The sequence below is a fragment of the Nyctibius grandis genome, chromosome 5, assembly GCF_013368605.1.
Source record: "Nyctibius grandis isolate bNycGra1 chromosome 5, bNycGra1.pri, whole genome shotgun sequence".
NCBI classification, from domain to species: Eukaryota; Metazoa; Chordata; class Aves; order Nyctibiiformes; family Nyctibiidae; genus Nyctibius; species Nyctibius grandis.
The window spans coordinates 14,676,271-14,693,968 of record NC_090662.1 but is presented as its reverse complement, the minus strand read 5'-3'; the positions used below and the strand labels follow the sequence as shown (position 1 = coordinate 14,693,968).

The 17,698-nt window shown below is 37.2% G+C and overlaps 2 protein-coding genes across 2 annotated transcripts in view; one reads left to right on the top strand and one right to left on the bottom strand.

The window, feature by feature from the left end:
- The window catches only part of FBXL13 (F-box and leucine rich repeat protein 13), a 93,134-nt gene that overhangs the window by 25,176 nt on the left and 50,260 nt on the right, over positions 1–17,698 (top strand). Inside the window, exon 9 of the mRNA XM_068400962.1 lies at positions 224–359. Coding sequence (XP_068257063.1) covers positions 224–359 — 136 coding nt within the window. The remainder of the gene's footprint in view (positions 1–223; positions 360–17,698) is intronic.
- On the bottom strand, positions 7,875–14,657 carry LRRC17 (leucine rich repeat containing 17). The gene is made up of 3 exons (XM_068402304.1): positions 13,901–14,657; positions 9,514–9,669; positions 7,875–8,278 (listed from the first exon to the last, which is right to left on the bottom strand). The coding sequence occupies exons 1-3, from the start codon at positions 14,655–14,657 to the stop codon at positions 7,875–7,877; spliced, it is 1,317 nt and encodes a 438-aa protein (XP_068258405.1).

The following is a 17,698-nucleotide window of genomic DNA, read 5'->3' as shown; positions in this document are numbered from 1 at the left end:
ATAAATACTGTAGATACATGCTTCCTCTACATTTAAGTATTTGTAGTCAGCTGCCTAGAATTTTTATATATGTAATACACAGACATTTCTGTGTTTTCCAGACTATTGATTCAGTGTTTACGTAGAACTTCATATATTTACTAGTGATTTTCATCATTATGTGTATTTTGTATGTACTACCTTTTTTAGTACTGAATTACATATCAATTGTTTAAATTTTTAGATCAATTTTTCATCAGTGAAGCATAAAGTTCAGGACCAAATAGTAGTAAATATTTTGCAGAAGTGGCGTCTATATGTATTACATTTGAATCTTCGAGGTTGCTGTTCTCTTCACCGGCCTAGCTTTGAAAGTATCAGTAAGTATTACATGTATTTTTAATTTTTTAATTCTATCTTTAAACTGTGTCTTCACTCTGTGCTTTGATAGTGTCCCATTTTACTGCCTATATTCTTCTCTATATGTCCAGCCATAATGAAGCAATGTGAGTATGAGATCTGTAAAATTACTTGAAATGCAGCCCCCCTTCCTTCATTACAGTCTCCAGGCCCAGTGTTATCCATATGACTGAACATTGCTGGAATGCCATAGAATGGTTTATATTATGTATGAAATGCTGTAATATGACAAATAAGATTGGAATGCAAACATATGCTTAAATATATCCCAATGCCAGAATCCAACTCTACTGAGATAATTATCACAGAACCACAGAATGACTGAGGTTGACAGGGACCTCTGGAGGTCATCTAGTCCAACCCCCAGCTCAAGCAGAGCCACCTGGAGCAGGTTGCCCAGGATCATGTCCAGACAGCTTTTGAGTATGTCCCAAGGACGGAGACTCCACAGCCTCCCTGGGCAACCTGTGCTCAGTCACCCTCACAGTAAAAAAGCATTTCCTGATGTTCACACAGCACCTCCTGTGTTTCAGTTTGTGCCCGTTACCTTTTGTCTCCTTTGTCACTGGCACCACTGAAAGAGCCTGGCTCCATCTTCTTTGCACCCACCCTTCAGGTATTTATATACCTTGGTAAGAGCCCCCTGAGCCTTCTCCAGCTGAACAGTTGCAGCTCTCTCGACTTTCCTTATAGGAAATATGCTCAAGTCCCTTAATCATCTTTTTTGCCCTTTGTTGGACTCTCTCCAGTATGTCCATGTCTCTCTTGTACTGGGGAGCCCAGAACTGGACACAGTACTCCAGATGTGTCCTCACTAGTGCTGAGTAGAGGGGAAAGATCACCTCCCTCAACCTCCTGGCAACACTCCTCCTAATGCAGCCCAGGATACCATCCACCTTCTTTGTGGCAAGGGTACATTGCTGGCTCATGTTCAACTCCACCAGGATCCCCAGGTCCTTTTCTGCCAAGCTACCTTCCAGCTGGGCTGCCCCCAGCATGTACTGGTGCCCGGGGTTGTTCCTTCCCAGGTGCAGGATTTTGCACTTCCCCTTGTTGAACTTCATGGGGTTCCTGCCAGCCCATTTCTCCAGCCTGTCAAGGTCCCTCTGGATGGCAGCACGACCCTCTGGTGTATCAGCCACTGCTCCCAGTTTGTGTCGTCTGCAAACTTGCTGAGGGTACGCTCTATCTTATCGTCCAGATCATTAATGAAGATGTTAAACAGGACTAGACCCAGTTTTGACCCCTAGGGTATAGCGCTGGTTACTGGCCTCCATAAGAGGCTCACAGACAGAAAAAAAAAAAAAGATAACCCAAGCGTGATCCAAGATATTAATGTGGTGTTCAAGTTTTAGCACAAATAATAGGTAATTGATTCTACTGCCAAAACAGAGTCCCTCTGGATGTAGAAAAGCATCCTCATAATATGTGTGGAAGTACACACGACCATGTGTTCAGAGGTTAATTCCCTTCGCGACAGCATTTTGCAATAGTTTCAGGTCACTAATATTTTTCTCAATGCAGTTGTATGCTCCACTAAGCAGAGAAGTGGGCAGGAAAAATAAAACCCTTTATGGTCAATGTTAGAGGTTCAGTGCTAGCTGTGAAAGTGTACTTGATTTATTAGGCATTACCTGCATCCTAACTGTTATTCAGCCGTTTTATCATGAAGAGTGTTAAAACATCTTGGTAGTGTTTTAATGATAAAAAAACTCTTCTGCTACAACTAGGCAAGATCCCAAGAAATGTTTTTGATTCCTGGCACAGCTCTACTTCAGTATTCTCAAGCAGGAGAATGTTACTGATTGACTCTTTTTTAGCCTACACTTTAATTGAATGCAAATGCATTAAAAAGAAAAGGAAAGTTTTTATTTTCCAGATAAAAAGTATTTTGATGTTTGAGACTATAACGCATTTATTACTTAATCAGATAATACATAATTGAAATTGTTCATGCAGCCTATAACAATTTCAGTGTATTTTCTTTTGTTTTAGAAAGTGACTGTGTAATTATGGGTGAGAACAATTTGGTCTCTCGAGTGGTGATGGAAAAGAGCAATTGGCCAAGAATAAAAAGTATATTTGATCATGGTCTTGGCTTTTAAATTACAGGACAAAATAACATTCTCAATGATATCAACATGCAAGTTGCTTAGTGAAATAATTTAATATTATAATGAACTTTGGCAGCTAATAAAGAAAGCAAGCCAAAATAAATCATACATAGCCACGTCGCCTCCCTTATGGAGGCTGTACTTAGAAATGTGAAATCTTTTTATGATTTTCTTTTCCTTATGTATTTGAGTACAAAACAATAATAATGTTTATTGTGTTTAAAGCTAAAAACATGTAAAGAACAGTTGCAATGGAATTAAATTTTATATGCCCACTGCCTTTTCTGTCACATTGTTTAACTGATTTGTATCTAGTTAAAATAATTTAACTTAGAAGTATCAGCATGTGGGTTATGAGAGCTGGAATATCAGTGTGTTGGTTGCCATCCATGTCCATTTATCTTACATATCAAAGACACTAAATCCATTTTGTGTATCTACAAACTATGTGTTTTCCATTTTTGTTGACAATTTACGTTTTCTGTAGGCTGAAAATCAAAGATCATGTCCTGTTAAATCTACACAATGCTATTAATTTTAAACTGTGATGAATCACGTATGATGGTCCACAGGGACTTCTAGAAAACACTGGTGTATAAAGCTGTTTCTTCTAACTTTGAAGATACTCAGTAGTTCTTTTTAAGAACGAAACACATTTGTATCAGTGTACTACTGCTATTTAGGTTAACAACATATTTCTTCTGTTAAAATTCATTGATACTGATCATACAGCCTACTTGTGCCATTCACTTGAAGCTCTTGTGGTTGGTTTAAAACTGCTGCAAAACTATTTCTCTATTTTTTTTTTAGTGATTGAAAATCATATTGAAATTCTCTTCCTTTGACATTTCTTCAGCTAACAAACTGCGTTGAACTGTTGGTTCAGTTATAGGCTACAGACGTGATGAACCTTTCCATTTGAACTTCCCCGAGCTACAGTTCTGACCTCATCTTTCCAAACAAATCCAAGATTACACAGATTTTGGCAACATGTTTTTATTGTTAATGGTAAAACAGCAATGATATTAACTGGGGCTTAGGTCTGTTCAGCTGACTAACTGTTTTTGTAAATGAGTTGCAATTTTGAAAAATTATTTTTATGAACTGCAACTTTGGTATGTGGTGTATGCATGAAATAGTAGTCATTGTTTAATATCTACATACGAATGTTGTATGATTCCAGCTCAGACTGTCTTTGGCAAATGAATGTGCCAAAGAAAAATGAGTATATGAGATGCATGGATTACAGCTCAGCTGTTTGTGGTATTACTCCACCCACTCGGTGATTTTAGAGAATCATTTGACTTCCATGTGTGACTGGGAACTGCATTTAAAAGTTGTCGTTCATATTCATAGTGCAGGACCTAAAATTTCCTCAGAAGCTTTTGAAGTGTTTTATTCCCAGTAGTGGTCACAGTATTGACAGACCTATCCATTTTTCCTGCACCCTGTCATGGCAAAACAGGGGGCAAAATAATATTTTCTGTGTTTCATGTGCGCTGTGTAGAGAAAGGGGCACTGCTTCTGTACAGTACCATAGTTTATCCCTTAAGACAGCACTCCTAGTACGTATACTGCATATCAGGAAGACAATGCACTATCATGGAATTATCTCCTGGATATGGACAGAGAAAGAAGGGGAATCAAGAGAGAAATTACTGAAAGGAAGGACTTAAAAGCATATAAAGGAAGAGGAAGGCCCATGATTTTCTTTTAGACATGGAAGTGCTTCTGGAACTTTTGTGATTAAATAGTACAGAAACAAAGAAATGTCAACATTAAATTGTGGTTTGTGGCTGTGGTGTTTCACGGAGGGTGTACTTTAGTTTACAGTACATTTTGTGGAGAAGCTCAGAGAAATAGCAATTAACCCTGTAATGCTGAAGTTTTTATCAACTGTTAGTCATTTCCCCCATATGTATGTTTTTCAAATATATTTTAGTTTTTTTCCTTGGGCTGCCTCCTTCTATACTATCTTCATAGTTCCTGTATGCTTTTCCTGTTCATACAATCTTTTCTTGAAGAATTTGCTACTAGGCACCGTCAGGAGAATGTACTAGCCTATATTACCCTTGCCCCAATCTAGTATTTCCATTCTTGTGTTCTTATATTATTTGCAATTGCAGTTACTGTCTGTTCTGCCACATCCTCAGTATGGGTGTCTGAAAATGCCAACATGCAGAAAACCCCAATGGGTTCCCACTAGTTTTTCAAGGAGGGCTTTCCCCCCACCCCCTTTTTTTTAATTACAGGAAACTAAACCACCACTTGAATACTCCTACATCTACTTTACAACAATTCTCTAGTATTGTTGCAAAAACTGAAATATGCAGTAACTTTAGACAGTAAGGAATGAAATTATAGTGCATTGTAGTTAAAAGAATAGAACCTCTAGCTACTCCTTGAAAACTCCAGAGTCCGTCTAAGGAAAATAGTAGCAAGGACAATTCCAGCATTCAAACCTTCAGTTTCTTCTTCTCTTGGCTGCTAGAAGCCTTTTCACTTGTTGATTCTCAGAGGACTAGACAGATCTGCTCTTAAGCACTGAATTTCATTTTGGTGTTATTGCACAATATTTCTTTTATGGAGCTTCTGAGACGACACTGATTTCACAAGTTCACACTGAAACCTTTATTTGCAGGATAGTCGTTGAACTGTGTTCCTCTAGAGTGTCCTTGTTGAGACATCCCTCAGTTACAGATTTCACACTTAATAGTTGTCACCAAACATCTTGTGCTGTTGGATATAGGCAGCATATTCAGCTCATCATCCCCCTTGAACCTTCGGCAGATGCAACACTTTCTGGTGCCACTGTTTGAGAACCCTGAATGATCACACCACCCAGCTTAACTCTGGCTTCTACTGAACAATTCTCCTATTTATCACTGCGACCCTCAGGTTTTAGCCTTGGTCATAAGAGGGACATTTCGTGATCTGTTTAGGAATCCCTAGGGCCTTTGAACTTGTTATTTACAACAATTAGGCCACTGCTTGTGATCCTCAGTCTCATTCCACTGCTTTTCCAACTGGTAACCTTTTGCTGACCACAGAGATCAGAGACATCTCACCCAGCTTTTATCCTGTATTCCTTTCCTGGATTGCCTTTTCTACCCAGACTTTGGCCTACCTCAAGCTATTTTTTTTTCCTTAACACTGACTCTTTGCAGAAATTAACCTAACATGGTTTATAAATTCATTTTTTCCTACTCAGCTTTTCTCCTTTGGCTGTGCTGCCAATAACAGTTGCTCTGCTGTGGTTGCATTGTCTGTCCTTTTCAGTCATTCCCAGTAGTTCCATTCTGTACTGAAATAATCCTCCAGAATTGGAGAGGAGGACCAGTACTTCACTTAATGCTGGCTACTGCTTATGACAGATTTTTTTTCTTTCAGCACTTTTAAGTTTCTAGAATATGCCCCATTTAGTGAATATTACTGGCCAGATGGGATTTTCATCTATGTTCCATCTTATCAGGATTAACCCTTAATAATTAAGATAATGCTTAAGATATTCCCAGAAGCAGGGATGAGTCAGATACTGTTATATTTGCTATAAAGTTTTTACAAGATGTTGCAGAAGAAATGGCTAAATTATTCAGTTTATCAGTAAAGCACCATTAAATATATTCATAAGCTGAATAATGGAGGACATGAAGTTAATAACAGGATGTGTTTGCTTAAGGATTCTTTGGCATTTCTACCACTCTTAGTAATTTCTGAATTTTTCCTTTATGTTGTTCTTTTATTTCATGTTAGCAAAAAAGCACTGAGTGCTTTGTATTGCACTTCTAAAACAAAATGTGTGACCTTTTGGGGTTGTGGCTAAAGCACCAAAGGAATCCACAAAACACCATAATTGTGTGCAGATCTTTAAAGGAGCAAATTTTCTCCATGGAGTGTTCCAGAATTTCTTCCATGACAGCCAACAGATATTTAAAGTTTTGGCCCTGAATCTCTATCCTGCACTTACATATTTCTTCCTGATCTAAGAGCAGGAGATTGGTCTAGGGCTTGAGCTGGGAATACTGAAGTTTTAACCCAGTATCTCATACTTCTCCACCATGTGAGCTTGGGGAGTTACTTATCCTTTCCATGTGTAAAAAAGGGTTTATAATATCTGTCTTTAAGAGGCACTAGTTCTTCTAGTTCAATATTAACTGATGCAGAAATTAAAAAAAAACAGAATTATTATGTAAAAGCTAAGAACAGTCATTCAGTAAAAACAGCTTTTTTTTGTAAAGGAACTTTTAGCCGGTATATTATGATGTAGCAAGGAATTTTACCTTTTGAGATATTCTCTACTTAGCTGTGGCATTTGTATGCTCTGTTACCATAGTATTAGAATAATCACAGTTTTTAGTGAATGTACATTCACGTAGACAGTTGTGTGATAAGAAGGTGCTATAATGTGTGTTTTACAAATGAGCTGGGGGAAGGGTGGACTTTGAGAATGTCCCACACTTTTAGTGAGCACTCAAAAGCATACTTACCTTCAGTTTGGATGGACACTGGCGTGTCGGATGCAGACCACATCAGCCTTCACATGGTCCTCTTCACCTGGAAGTGATGTCAAAGTGACATGACAACCTAAAACGCTTCCTTGAAAGACTTCAGCTCTGCCTACTGCAAAAACCAAACAAGGCAAATAAGGAGCATGTGGGTCTGTATCTTGGGAATGAACCATGTTTCAGCTACTCATGATTTCAGGCATCTCAGGTACAGAGAGGCAGAGGCTGAGTTATTCACTCAAGACTGAGCAGGAACAGTGGTAAATCAGCAAGTTGAACCCAACTTCTGGGTTTGAATCCTAATCAGTATAACAACTGCCATTCCTGTTTTTCTAGAATTGTATTTAAGGTTAGTCTTCAGTTTGATTTTTGGTATACAATAGAACAACAGGAAGCTGATACAAAAATCTTAGAAATGTTTTCTGGAAATATTTCAGGAAACTGATAGATACAAAGGACTGTCAATACATTCAAGAAAAATGTGTCTTGGTCACAATCCTGCAGTAAGTTCCGTGTCAACACATAAGCTGTGTTCATACATAAGACAGCTCCTCCCCACCACATTATGTACATTTGTGTCTATCGATTGCTACTGTATAGTTTCAAATATTTTCCAAAATATTTCACAAGAATGTCCAGAACAAATTGTCAGAAACAATTACTTGATGAAGGATGCTGTATAACTAATGCCATTCTGTAACTATTAACTGCAATAATCAGAGATCTTTGTAGGCAGATCGTCCTACAATCAATCAGTATAATTATCAAAAAATGTAAACAGCATGTTTTTCTTTGTCAGAGTATCAAATATTTGAACATACTAAAAAAAAAACCCCAAAAACAAGAGATTCCCTTATTAGCCTATCACAGTGACAATTACACCGTGCTGCTTTACTGTTTGAACTGATTGCTCTTTGTGTCGTTCCCACTCCTCATCATCTTTGTCCAGATCAAAAGTTTCTGGATAAATGGGCAGCTTGTCTTTTGGGCACTCTTCATAGTAACTTCGAACATATTTCCCAACAGACCATCCTTTGTATTCCTCAGGCATTTTGCATTCTAGGCCATTGTAGTGAACGTTGTAGTGATGCTTCAACCAGTAGAAAAGGTAATGAATGTTGTAATCACATCTCCAAGGATTCTCTCTCAGCCACAGTATTTTCAGAAAATAAAGATCTTCCAGTACTCCGTATTCAAAATTCTGCAAGCTGTTGTTTGATAGATCCAGCTCCTCTAAGTTATTGAGGCCTGAGAAAGCAGCTAGTGAATACAAAAATAGTTATTAGTACCTTGTAAAGATAAGTTAGAAAAAACCATGCATATCTGCAACAGGAAAAACATTTTCACAATTATACATTTATTATCATTTTTTTGGCTAAAGGCTACAAAAAAGACTTTTCAAACACTGAACTTGAAAATTTGGCTTGTGACCTAAGAAGTGACATATTGGTATAAATATATCGACATTAGGGGAGTTGTACTGCTGGTAAAGTTATAAGACACTTAATGAGTGTGCATAAGTGTAGAACAGGGACAGTGGAGTTGAATGAATGCTTGATTTGGTCATAGAAGTCTACTGGTATTGCCATGGTACAGAAGTAGAAATATGGAAATTGATTATGTATTAGACAATGTGCAGGGCTAATAGTTTTTGTATGTATGTATGTGTGTGTGTGTGTGTATAGAACCTTTCAATTAATATTTTAAGATATGAAAGATACTAAACATGGAGCTTCATAGTAATTCTTCTGAGTCACATTTCAGAGAGCAGTTCATACATTTTGCAAGTATACTGTTTCATTTAATGGCAGAAGTCTTAATTTAAATAAATCAATTATGTGTAATGTTAAACCTCATAAGTATCATTTTGCTGATACCACTTTCTACTGCTGTTTAACTTTCAAAATGCTACTAGAGAAGGCTCTTTTTGCTTCATACTTTCTATTTCTCTCTCCTTGTGTCTGCTTTCATAATTAAAAACCGAATACACATAGGCAATAAGCAAATTGCCAACAAGACCACTTGAGTTCTAATAATATGTAACTTAAGAACAATTATACGTAGTGATTTTTAACCCAAAAGAGTTTAAATCCTTTTGGTTTGTCTATTACTTTATTGTCAAATATTATTTAAAATCAGCCTCATTATATGACAAGTTTTCTTACATTTGGCAAAGATATTTAAAAAATCATTCTATTTAGCGTTTTGGGAAACGATTAGCCTTCAGTCTGCAGAATTAAATTTTTGCGCTTGGTTGGTTTAGTATTAAGAAAGGGCAGCTGAAATCAGTCTCTCTTCCTTGACTCCCATGATGAACACATTTCAGTGCAAACCTTTACTCTATGAATTGAGTGGTACAAAAGGTGAAATTTGCACCAACTTCTAGATTTTTAAATCCTTTTTTCCCCACATTTATATCAGATAGAGACATTATCAATGCTTATAATTAATAAAACACAAATCAGTTTTTAATAAATATTTAAAATTATTCTTACCAGGATCAATGTAAGCTATTCCATTACTGTTTAGGTTTAATATCTTCAGTTCACTGACATCTTCGAACTCTTTGGCTCGTAGTTGTCTAATTTTGTTGTTGGACAAATCAAGTTTAACTATATCGGGAGGTATGTTACCTGGAACTTTCTTTAAATCTTAAAAAATGAAAAAGATATAACTTGTGTCAGCTTTAGATTATTCTTACTGCTTAGGTATCACAGTTAAATACCGCACAGAGTTTTGTCATTCTATCATTATTTCTTGTTTTCTTTCCCTTTTATACCCACTACTAGTGTCAAAATGTTTTTTCAACTTCTGAATTTCATTGCTTTATTCACTTGTATCTTTACATTCCATGTGAAAATTGTTCTCTTCATTAGTGCTTATAGTAAAGTCTCCTTCTGTGTTTTATATTTTTATTTTAATAGAATTGTGCTATGCATTCACATAGGGATAGGGTAGGTAGTGAAGGTACTGTACTAATAAAAAGTATGTGTGAAGGGCTTGATCATTTAAAGAAAAGAAACCAGAGTAACTATATAAAAAAATGTTCATTGGTATGTGAACATCTTCCATAATCAAATTATAGTGTGCTGTCTTACATCCTTTGTTTTGTGTTGCTAAAAGGTAAAATGTTCTAAATTTTATCAGCAATAAAAATTCTAGGTGTTATAGTAATATATATAGTTATATATATATATTTGTAATTATAGAACTATATATATAATACTCCATGTATATTACTATATATATATATAGTGTGTATATATATATAGTAATATATATAGTTATAGTTCTATAATTACAGATATGTAGTGTTTTAGTAATATTTAAGACTTTATATTTGTTGTGATCCTTACAGTTATTATATGTCCATGCAGAATAGCGGCATTCTGTCTATCTGCTTCTCTATCCTACTTGTCTCATTGGCATTACCAGAGTAGCCAAGCACCTCTGAATCAATCATCTGTGTACGTATCCTTACAGTGTTCCTAGCAAAAGAGTTACAGAAGGAATAGCTTCTAGTCCAGTAGTAAGGGGACATTCTCGAGAAGTGCAAACTGTGGTTTGAACCTTCTCAGGATAATGTTAATAAACCTAATCTCCAGGATTATGTTTACTCAACGAGTGTTCTAATCCTGGGCTGTTACTACAAGGAAATGAGCAGTATCTCTTATTTGAGCATCTTTGAATGAAAGCAAGTGGTTTCTGGATCTGTGAGGAAATTTGTGTTAGCATATTTCTGAAGTTCTTAAGATGTCTAATGCATCAGGTATTCTTGAGACTAAAGCAATATATCACAGTCTTCCTGCCTTATATCTCATTTTGAGTAGAGCTTTGGAATTATAAACATATAAATATTGTAACTACTCCAGCCTGCTCTGGTTGGAGTGCTTCCTGCTTGTGCAGATGTCAAAGTTGCAGGGCCTATTTATCACTAAATGAATGCAAATAAGGCTTGAATTTAGAGACTTGGAGAGCTTGGCAGTACTAGAAAGCAGATTTTTTTCAACTGCTCTTGCAAATACAAATTCTTTTGCGGAAGAGCAAACAGAAGTTCCTTTTGTATCCAACTTTTGTTGCTTTCTTTGGTAAAACAGAAACAAAGACATAGGATACTTTCAGTCTGAAGTACTGAAAGATCCAGCCTATCACTGGTCTGATGAGATATAAATAAGAAGTTCTTAAAAAATGAGAACATTCACATGGTTATATATATTTTTAAGATGTTTCTTTCATGAGCTTTCTGACATTAACTGAAAGCTGCTGACCTGGTGTCGTATCTCCTTAGAGATACATAGTACTGGTATACTGCTTGTCACTCGATCTCCTCCATTTTAAAGGAATAATGGATTGCAGCTTTTTATGTCATCTTACTGGTTTGGCAACTGATACATCTTTTTTCCTACTCTGAAATCTTGTCCATGTGGATTTAGAGAAATCTTTGTTTTTTCCCAGGATTTTGGGTGCATTATACTCCTATTTCTGATGAAAATTCCAATGAAATTATGCATCCATTGCACAGTAATCATATGCAAAGACAATAAGTACAATGCTTTCATCAAAGATTACCATATGTTCAGAAATCCCAAATGTCCATGGGATAACTGCATCCAGCTGTCAAGCATATGCACAGTAGAGCTGATACTTCCTAGAAAATATTCAACATACTCAGTGTGTCCATGCTAGACATTCAGGAAGTCCTGGACTGATATACTTAGTTCTTGACCTGAAGGACGGAGTCCCTGTACCCTCTAGTACACTCATGTAAAGGTTGAAGTAACTTTATTCCTTCATTATTAGTACTAAAGGGAGCAAACCATATTTTTTTAAATACCATAAAAGCCTGTGAAACTTCCATGAAGAGCAGACCACATTGAATGTTTCTGTGATCTTAGAGAAAAAAGTAACATTTTTCTTGCCAAAAGTTTTTGAGTATATTCATGTATTCAGCTCATCTCTTTGATACCACTAAATGGGGAGAGCTGAAAAGTCAGTCTTTTCTTATATTAAGATTATAATATATGCCTGGTTTTTGTTCAGTAGCACAGTTTACTGGAGACATAAAGTAATAATGATATAATTAAGATCCTATGAAGGATAATTAAGATCGTAAGCTGTAATCTCATAGTTAAGATCCCATCTACACGGAAAGGTAAGGTAGGTGAATGTTAAGAAATTAATAAATGTTAGCCAGTAAAAAAGCATAAATCATTAATAAAAAAGATGTAGTAGCTGCATGGTAAAACAAAGAGAAAAGTGAGCCATAGGAAGAAGAAAGGAGTTTAACAGGGTGGAAAAAAGTAAAAACGTGGGCCATTTTTTGACAGACACAGTAGATGATAAACCATGTAATCAAATACTAAAATCGTTAATTCTTTGTATTTAGGAGTTATCTCCTTATACTGACTTCTGAGCTTTTCTCTGGCATTAAGGTCCAAGAATAAGAGCACACAGAGCTGTTACATAAATTTAAGTCACTGTTAAAGCGAGTAGAAGTTTCACAAACACATTGCAAGTTACAAGTGGGCAAAACATACTGCAGTGATCCAGTATTGCAGGCTGTGTTTCACAAAAGTTGGGAAAAAATCCTCCCAGTTTTGGCTACTTCTAGTAATGCTTTTTGTTTCAGATTTGTAATGATAAAGAACGACTCTTTTATGAATTGTTTGGTTGTTTGCTTTGTTTCATCATGGGATAAAATATGGGAAATATAAAGCATGAATAAATGTGCACTTTTGTGTTGATTATGCCCCAGCTGCTTTACCCTTAAGGCTTAACTGTGGCTTTTAGGAGACTGAGAAAGATTTAGGAATGGAATGGATCCAAGTGTCTGAAAAACATTTCTTGAAGGCACTTCAACTTTGAAATGTTTGCTGGGTGCTGGGAGGAAGAACACAGAGGAGGTACTTCGTTATGAACAAAAGCATATAATTTCATCCCTTAGTGGAAGAAATCTTGCACAGAAAATGTGAGGATGCAATGGCTCTCCTTTGCAATCTGGTTCCTTTGGGCATTGAAAGCACAGCTGGCTGCTCCAGTCATGCTTCACAGCTTGCTTCTGTCAAAGTTGTTGCTATCTTTGTGTTTGTACACTGTAAGGAAGAAAAGACACTGTGCTTTTCTCTATCAGTACAACAATTTCAGCACAGCTGTAATTTAACTGATTAGTACGTTCATAGTTGTAAAATCAGACTAGTGAGGTGCCGGTCCTTCAGTAACTGAAGTATGTGCTTAATTTTATTCCTGTTGATTTTTCATAGAATCATAGAATAGTTTGGGTTGGAAGGGACCTTAAAGATCATCTAGTTCCAACCCCCCTGCCACAGGCAGGGACACCTTTCCTCTCGACCAGGTTGCTCAAAGCCCCATCCAACCTGGCCTTGAACACTGCCAGGGAGGGGGCAGCCACAGCTTCTCTGGGCAACCTGTTCCAGTGTATCACCACCCTCACAGTAAAGAATTTCTTCCTAATATCTTATCTAAATCTACCCTCTTTCAGTTTGAAACCATTCCCCTTCGTCCTGTCACTACTTGTCCTTGTAAAAAGTCCCTCTCCCGCTTTTCTGTAGGCCCCCTTCAGGTACCGGAAGGCTGCTAGAAGGTCTCCCCAGAGCCTTCTCTTCTCCAGGCTGTTTTTGTTGGATATCTTATACTAGAGCACTAAAGAATATCTGTGGAATTGGGGCTGAAGAGTAGAGGTAAAATGCAGAAAGAGTTCCTACTTGTTGCTTGTAGTTACGAGAGAAAAACAATTAACAGTATTAAAGTAAGTAAAATGAGTACTAGTATTCTATTAATTTGCTGTAAATAATATGTGAATAAGTGTAGTAAGGGAGCAAGAATATTAAAATCATTAATTCAGTTCTAAGGACAGATACAAACCTTTTCTTTTGCAGTTCAGAGTTGGTACAGGAAACACATACATGTGGCACGAAGAGGAATCAAACTCTGGTTTGACAGCTTCAGGCCTCTCCCGTTTTATGTTTTGGGGTTCCTGCCTGTCCTCTTCACTACACAGCTGTTCAGCTTTTATCTGCTTTAGCTTTTTATTTTTCAGTTCTATTGGGTGCACACACTTGGCATAATTTCCCAAATTCCTGTTTGTTGGAACCTGTAGCATTGTAACAAGAGTTTCTAGTTCACAGTTGCAATGCCAGGGATTATCATAGAGACGTAGGTAGTTTAGGCTGGGCGTATAAATAAAAGTCTCCTCAGATAAACTCTTAATTTGGTTATGCTGAAGTAACAGTGTGGTAAGTTTATTCAAACCATAAAAAGCCTCGCTCTCAATTTTTGATATATCATTCTGTTGTAAATCCAGACTTTTCAGTACTTTATACTTGGAGAACATATTATTCTTCAATTTACGAATCCTGTTTCTTGCTAGCAGCATGTGTTTTAAATCCTCTGGCCAATCAGGTGCCACAAAAATCAGTTTTCTTTCCTGACAATCTAGGTATTTCTCATGAAGATAAGTGTATATATCACATGGTAGGCCTCGGGTATTGCGCTTAACAGTGCTAGATGCTTTCCTTAAGATGTTTCCCCTTTCATTGTTTCTCAAATTCCTATTCCTTGTCTTCCTACAGTCAGATGCTTTACAAAGAAGAAGTAGTAGTATAATAGTAACTACTTGCATCCTGATGTTCAGCTGGCCTCAGTTATTTTCTGTGACAGCTGGAACAGTTGAAATCTTTCGATAGTCTTAATCAGTGTTGTACAGATCTGAGGAGGCACAGCTGGGGTATGTGGGATCCCTGTGTTGGAAGAAAAGTAAAACATTAGAACAGACGAAACAAGCATTTTCATGGAGGCTTGTATGTAATATGCAGCATTCAGTCAAATAATCATCACACTACTTGGATCTTCACAATACTTTGAAGATTTAAAGTCCTTGTTGTTTTTACTGTGTCTGGTCTACTGTCATTCATTTTGATTAAACAGGGGAAACTGTATGGACCAGTGTCTAACTGGTCTTTATTAGAGGGTTCTCATGTATTCAGGAAAATAGCATCAGGCTGAAATCTTCTTTGTATTTAAGTTCATCTTGGAAGATGAGCTTGAAAGGAGCTTGAAGCTGATATTTTCTGGCTTTCTGGGTGTTGACCCACTGGCACACATACAGAGCCAGATCAAGGAAAGTCATGCAGTGCCCATCAAACTCCTGGTTTTAGACTGTGCTCAAGTGTGGACTTGTTTTCAGGTTGAGCCCCAATTTATCATAACCAGCCCTGCTACTACCAACTCTCTCTCATGGCTCATGTCAGGTAGACAAAGTTGGCTGGGCTGCTCTGAGAAGGACCCAAAAATAATCTTTTGCAACAGGCCATGAGGCTATATGTTATCTGAGCGTAGGCAGAGCGCAGAGGGAGCCTGCAGGTCCTGGCCATGGCCAGCTTCAAACCATTTCCAGGTCTGGCCACCTGAGGAGGGAGAGGACAGAGGGGTAAGCCAGGAGCTTTTGCATTTCCAAGAAAGCCAAACACAATCATTAGGAATTATTATTAGGGAAAGACAAGGACGGCTCCCTGCAACTGTGTCCAAAATTGACGCAGTATTTTTAGTAATTTTTTGGCCTATGTTCCCTCCTGAATTTCCCATAGTACTCCCGTGCACTGCCCTTTTCCTTCATTTTCAGTGGGTGGTGTTTCCTTTTAACCCCTCAGGTTATTGTATTTTCTAGCTTTTTTCCATCTCACAAATCTCCTAGTTTTGCTAGTCAGTATCATTCCTTCTGAAACTTTTTTTTTAATTCTTCACTGGCTTAACTGCTTAGTTACTTTTTCTCTCTGACTGTGGACATCTTTGTGTTATGCTCAGTCCTTTTTGACCTTAGCACCTGGAAAGGTATTGAATCCCAGTCTTGAATGCAGATCATTGCACAGATGTTCTGTTTCTAAAACATCGCTGTTTTGGGCTCAAAAAACTTGTTTTTGTCTGGAGGAAAGGTGGTGCAATAAATCAACTGGTATCAGGTAAAATTCTTTTGAGAGCAAAGAAATTTTTCATTTTTAAACAAATTGGTAGATCAGTTTAAACCACGTCTTGACTGTAGGGTATTTTCAGTATTTCATAGAATCATAGAATCGTTTTGATTGGAAAGGACCTTTAAGATCATCAAGTCCAACCATTAACCCAGCACTGCCAAGCCCACCACTAGACAATGTCCCTAAGCACCACATCTACAGATCTTTCAAATACCTCCAGGGATGGTGACTCCACCACTTCCCTGGGCAGCCTGTTCCACTGCTTGATAACTCTTTTGGTGAAGAAATTTTTCCTGATATCCAATCTAAACCTCCTCTGGCACAACTTGAGGCCATTTCCTCTCATCCTATCACTTGTTACCTGGCAGAAGAGACGGACACCTGCCTCGCTACAGCTTCCTTTCAGGTAGTTGTAGACAGCGATTTGTGCAGTTCTTACTCATTAGAAAGATGGGGCAGTCCTGTCTGTGCATGCTACTACATCCCTCTAGTCCATCTGGCCAGATGTTAATATTCCTTTGAAAACCCACTGATTGGTTTCTTCGTTATGTTCCTGTAGTTGCCAGTTGTCTATCTGCATTCAGATTCCGTTAGTTCACTGTGTGAATGAGTGTTTGCATTGACGACTTTATCTCTTGATAAATGAAAAATGAAATTTTATTTGTTACTTTTTGGCACCTATATGCTAGTCAGTGTAAATTGATCACGTTTTTGTAACTTGAATCGTAACTGGGATCCTCTGTGTTGTTTTGAACTGTTAACTGTTCAGGTAATATGATAGCTGATTCTATCCAGGAGAGCTCAGAAACAGAAGAAGAAGGACTTGGGGGAGGAAAGATAATAAATAATTATGGAAATATTCTTTCCTCTTCCTTTTCATCTACTAGGTCTGAACTGGATTTTTTTACTAGTATTACATTCTGTCTGCTAACTAAATTATACTCAGCTATAATACCAAAATGAGCAGCTGTTTTCAGTAGCATGTACAGGTTCACATGTAAAATTATAATTGTGTCTCATTTAGTGGTAGGGCAAAAAAACGTGTAAGAGGTAGGTCATTTCTGTGGCTTAGCAGCCTTAAGGATGATTTTAATTGGTTAGGTTCTCTTGAGTTGTGCAATCCCTCTCAGTATTGTCCTGCTCTTCAAAAAGGCACTGAGTTAGACAGCGTTACAGGATATCAGTGAAGTCAGAGTCCCTCTAGAAAAGAATATACAGATCTATTGTTGTACTGCTGCTTGATTGCAATTGAAAACATGTATTTGGCTTACCATGTGAAAATGTGTTTTTAAAGATTTTTTGAAATATATTTCTTCTAACACTATAAATCTTTCATACTGCATTGTCCATATTAGGTATCTGTATCAGGCTTTTTTTTTTTCATTTCAGTTTAGACAGATCAGTTACTTTTGAAGATTAGATTAAGGCAAAAAGTATTACTGTGTTTAATAGGAGTTTTACTTTACCGTGGAGGATAGACTCAAAATTTGGCAGAAGAGTGGCTAAAGGGATGTGTAAGTGTTGTTTCTAGTGTCAGGCATCTATCTTTCATTATTTTGTTAGAATTGCAACAATCTCTGCAAAATAGGAGTTTCTAAAAATAATAGATTATACACACACAGAAGAGACTGTCTCAGGCAGCTAAATTCTCTGGAATTTCATACCTGCAGAAGATAAGCAGGACTTTTCCTAC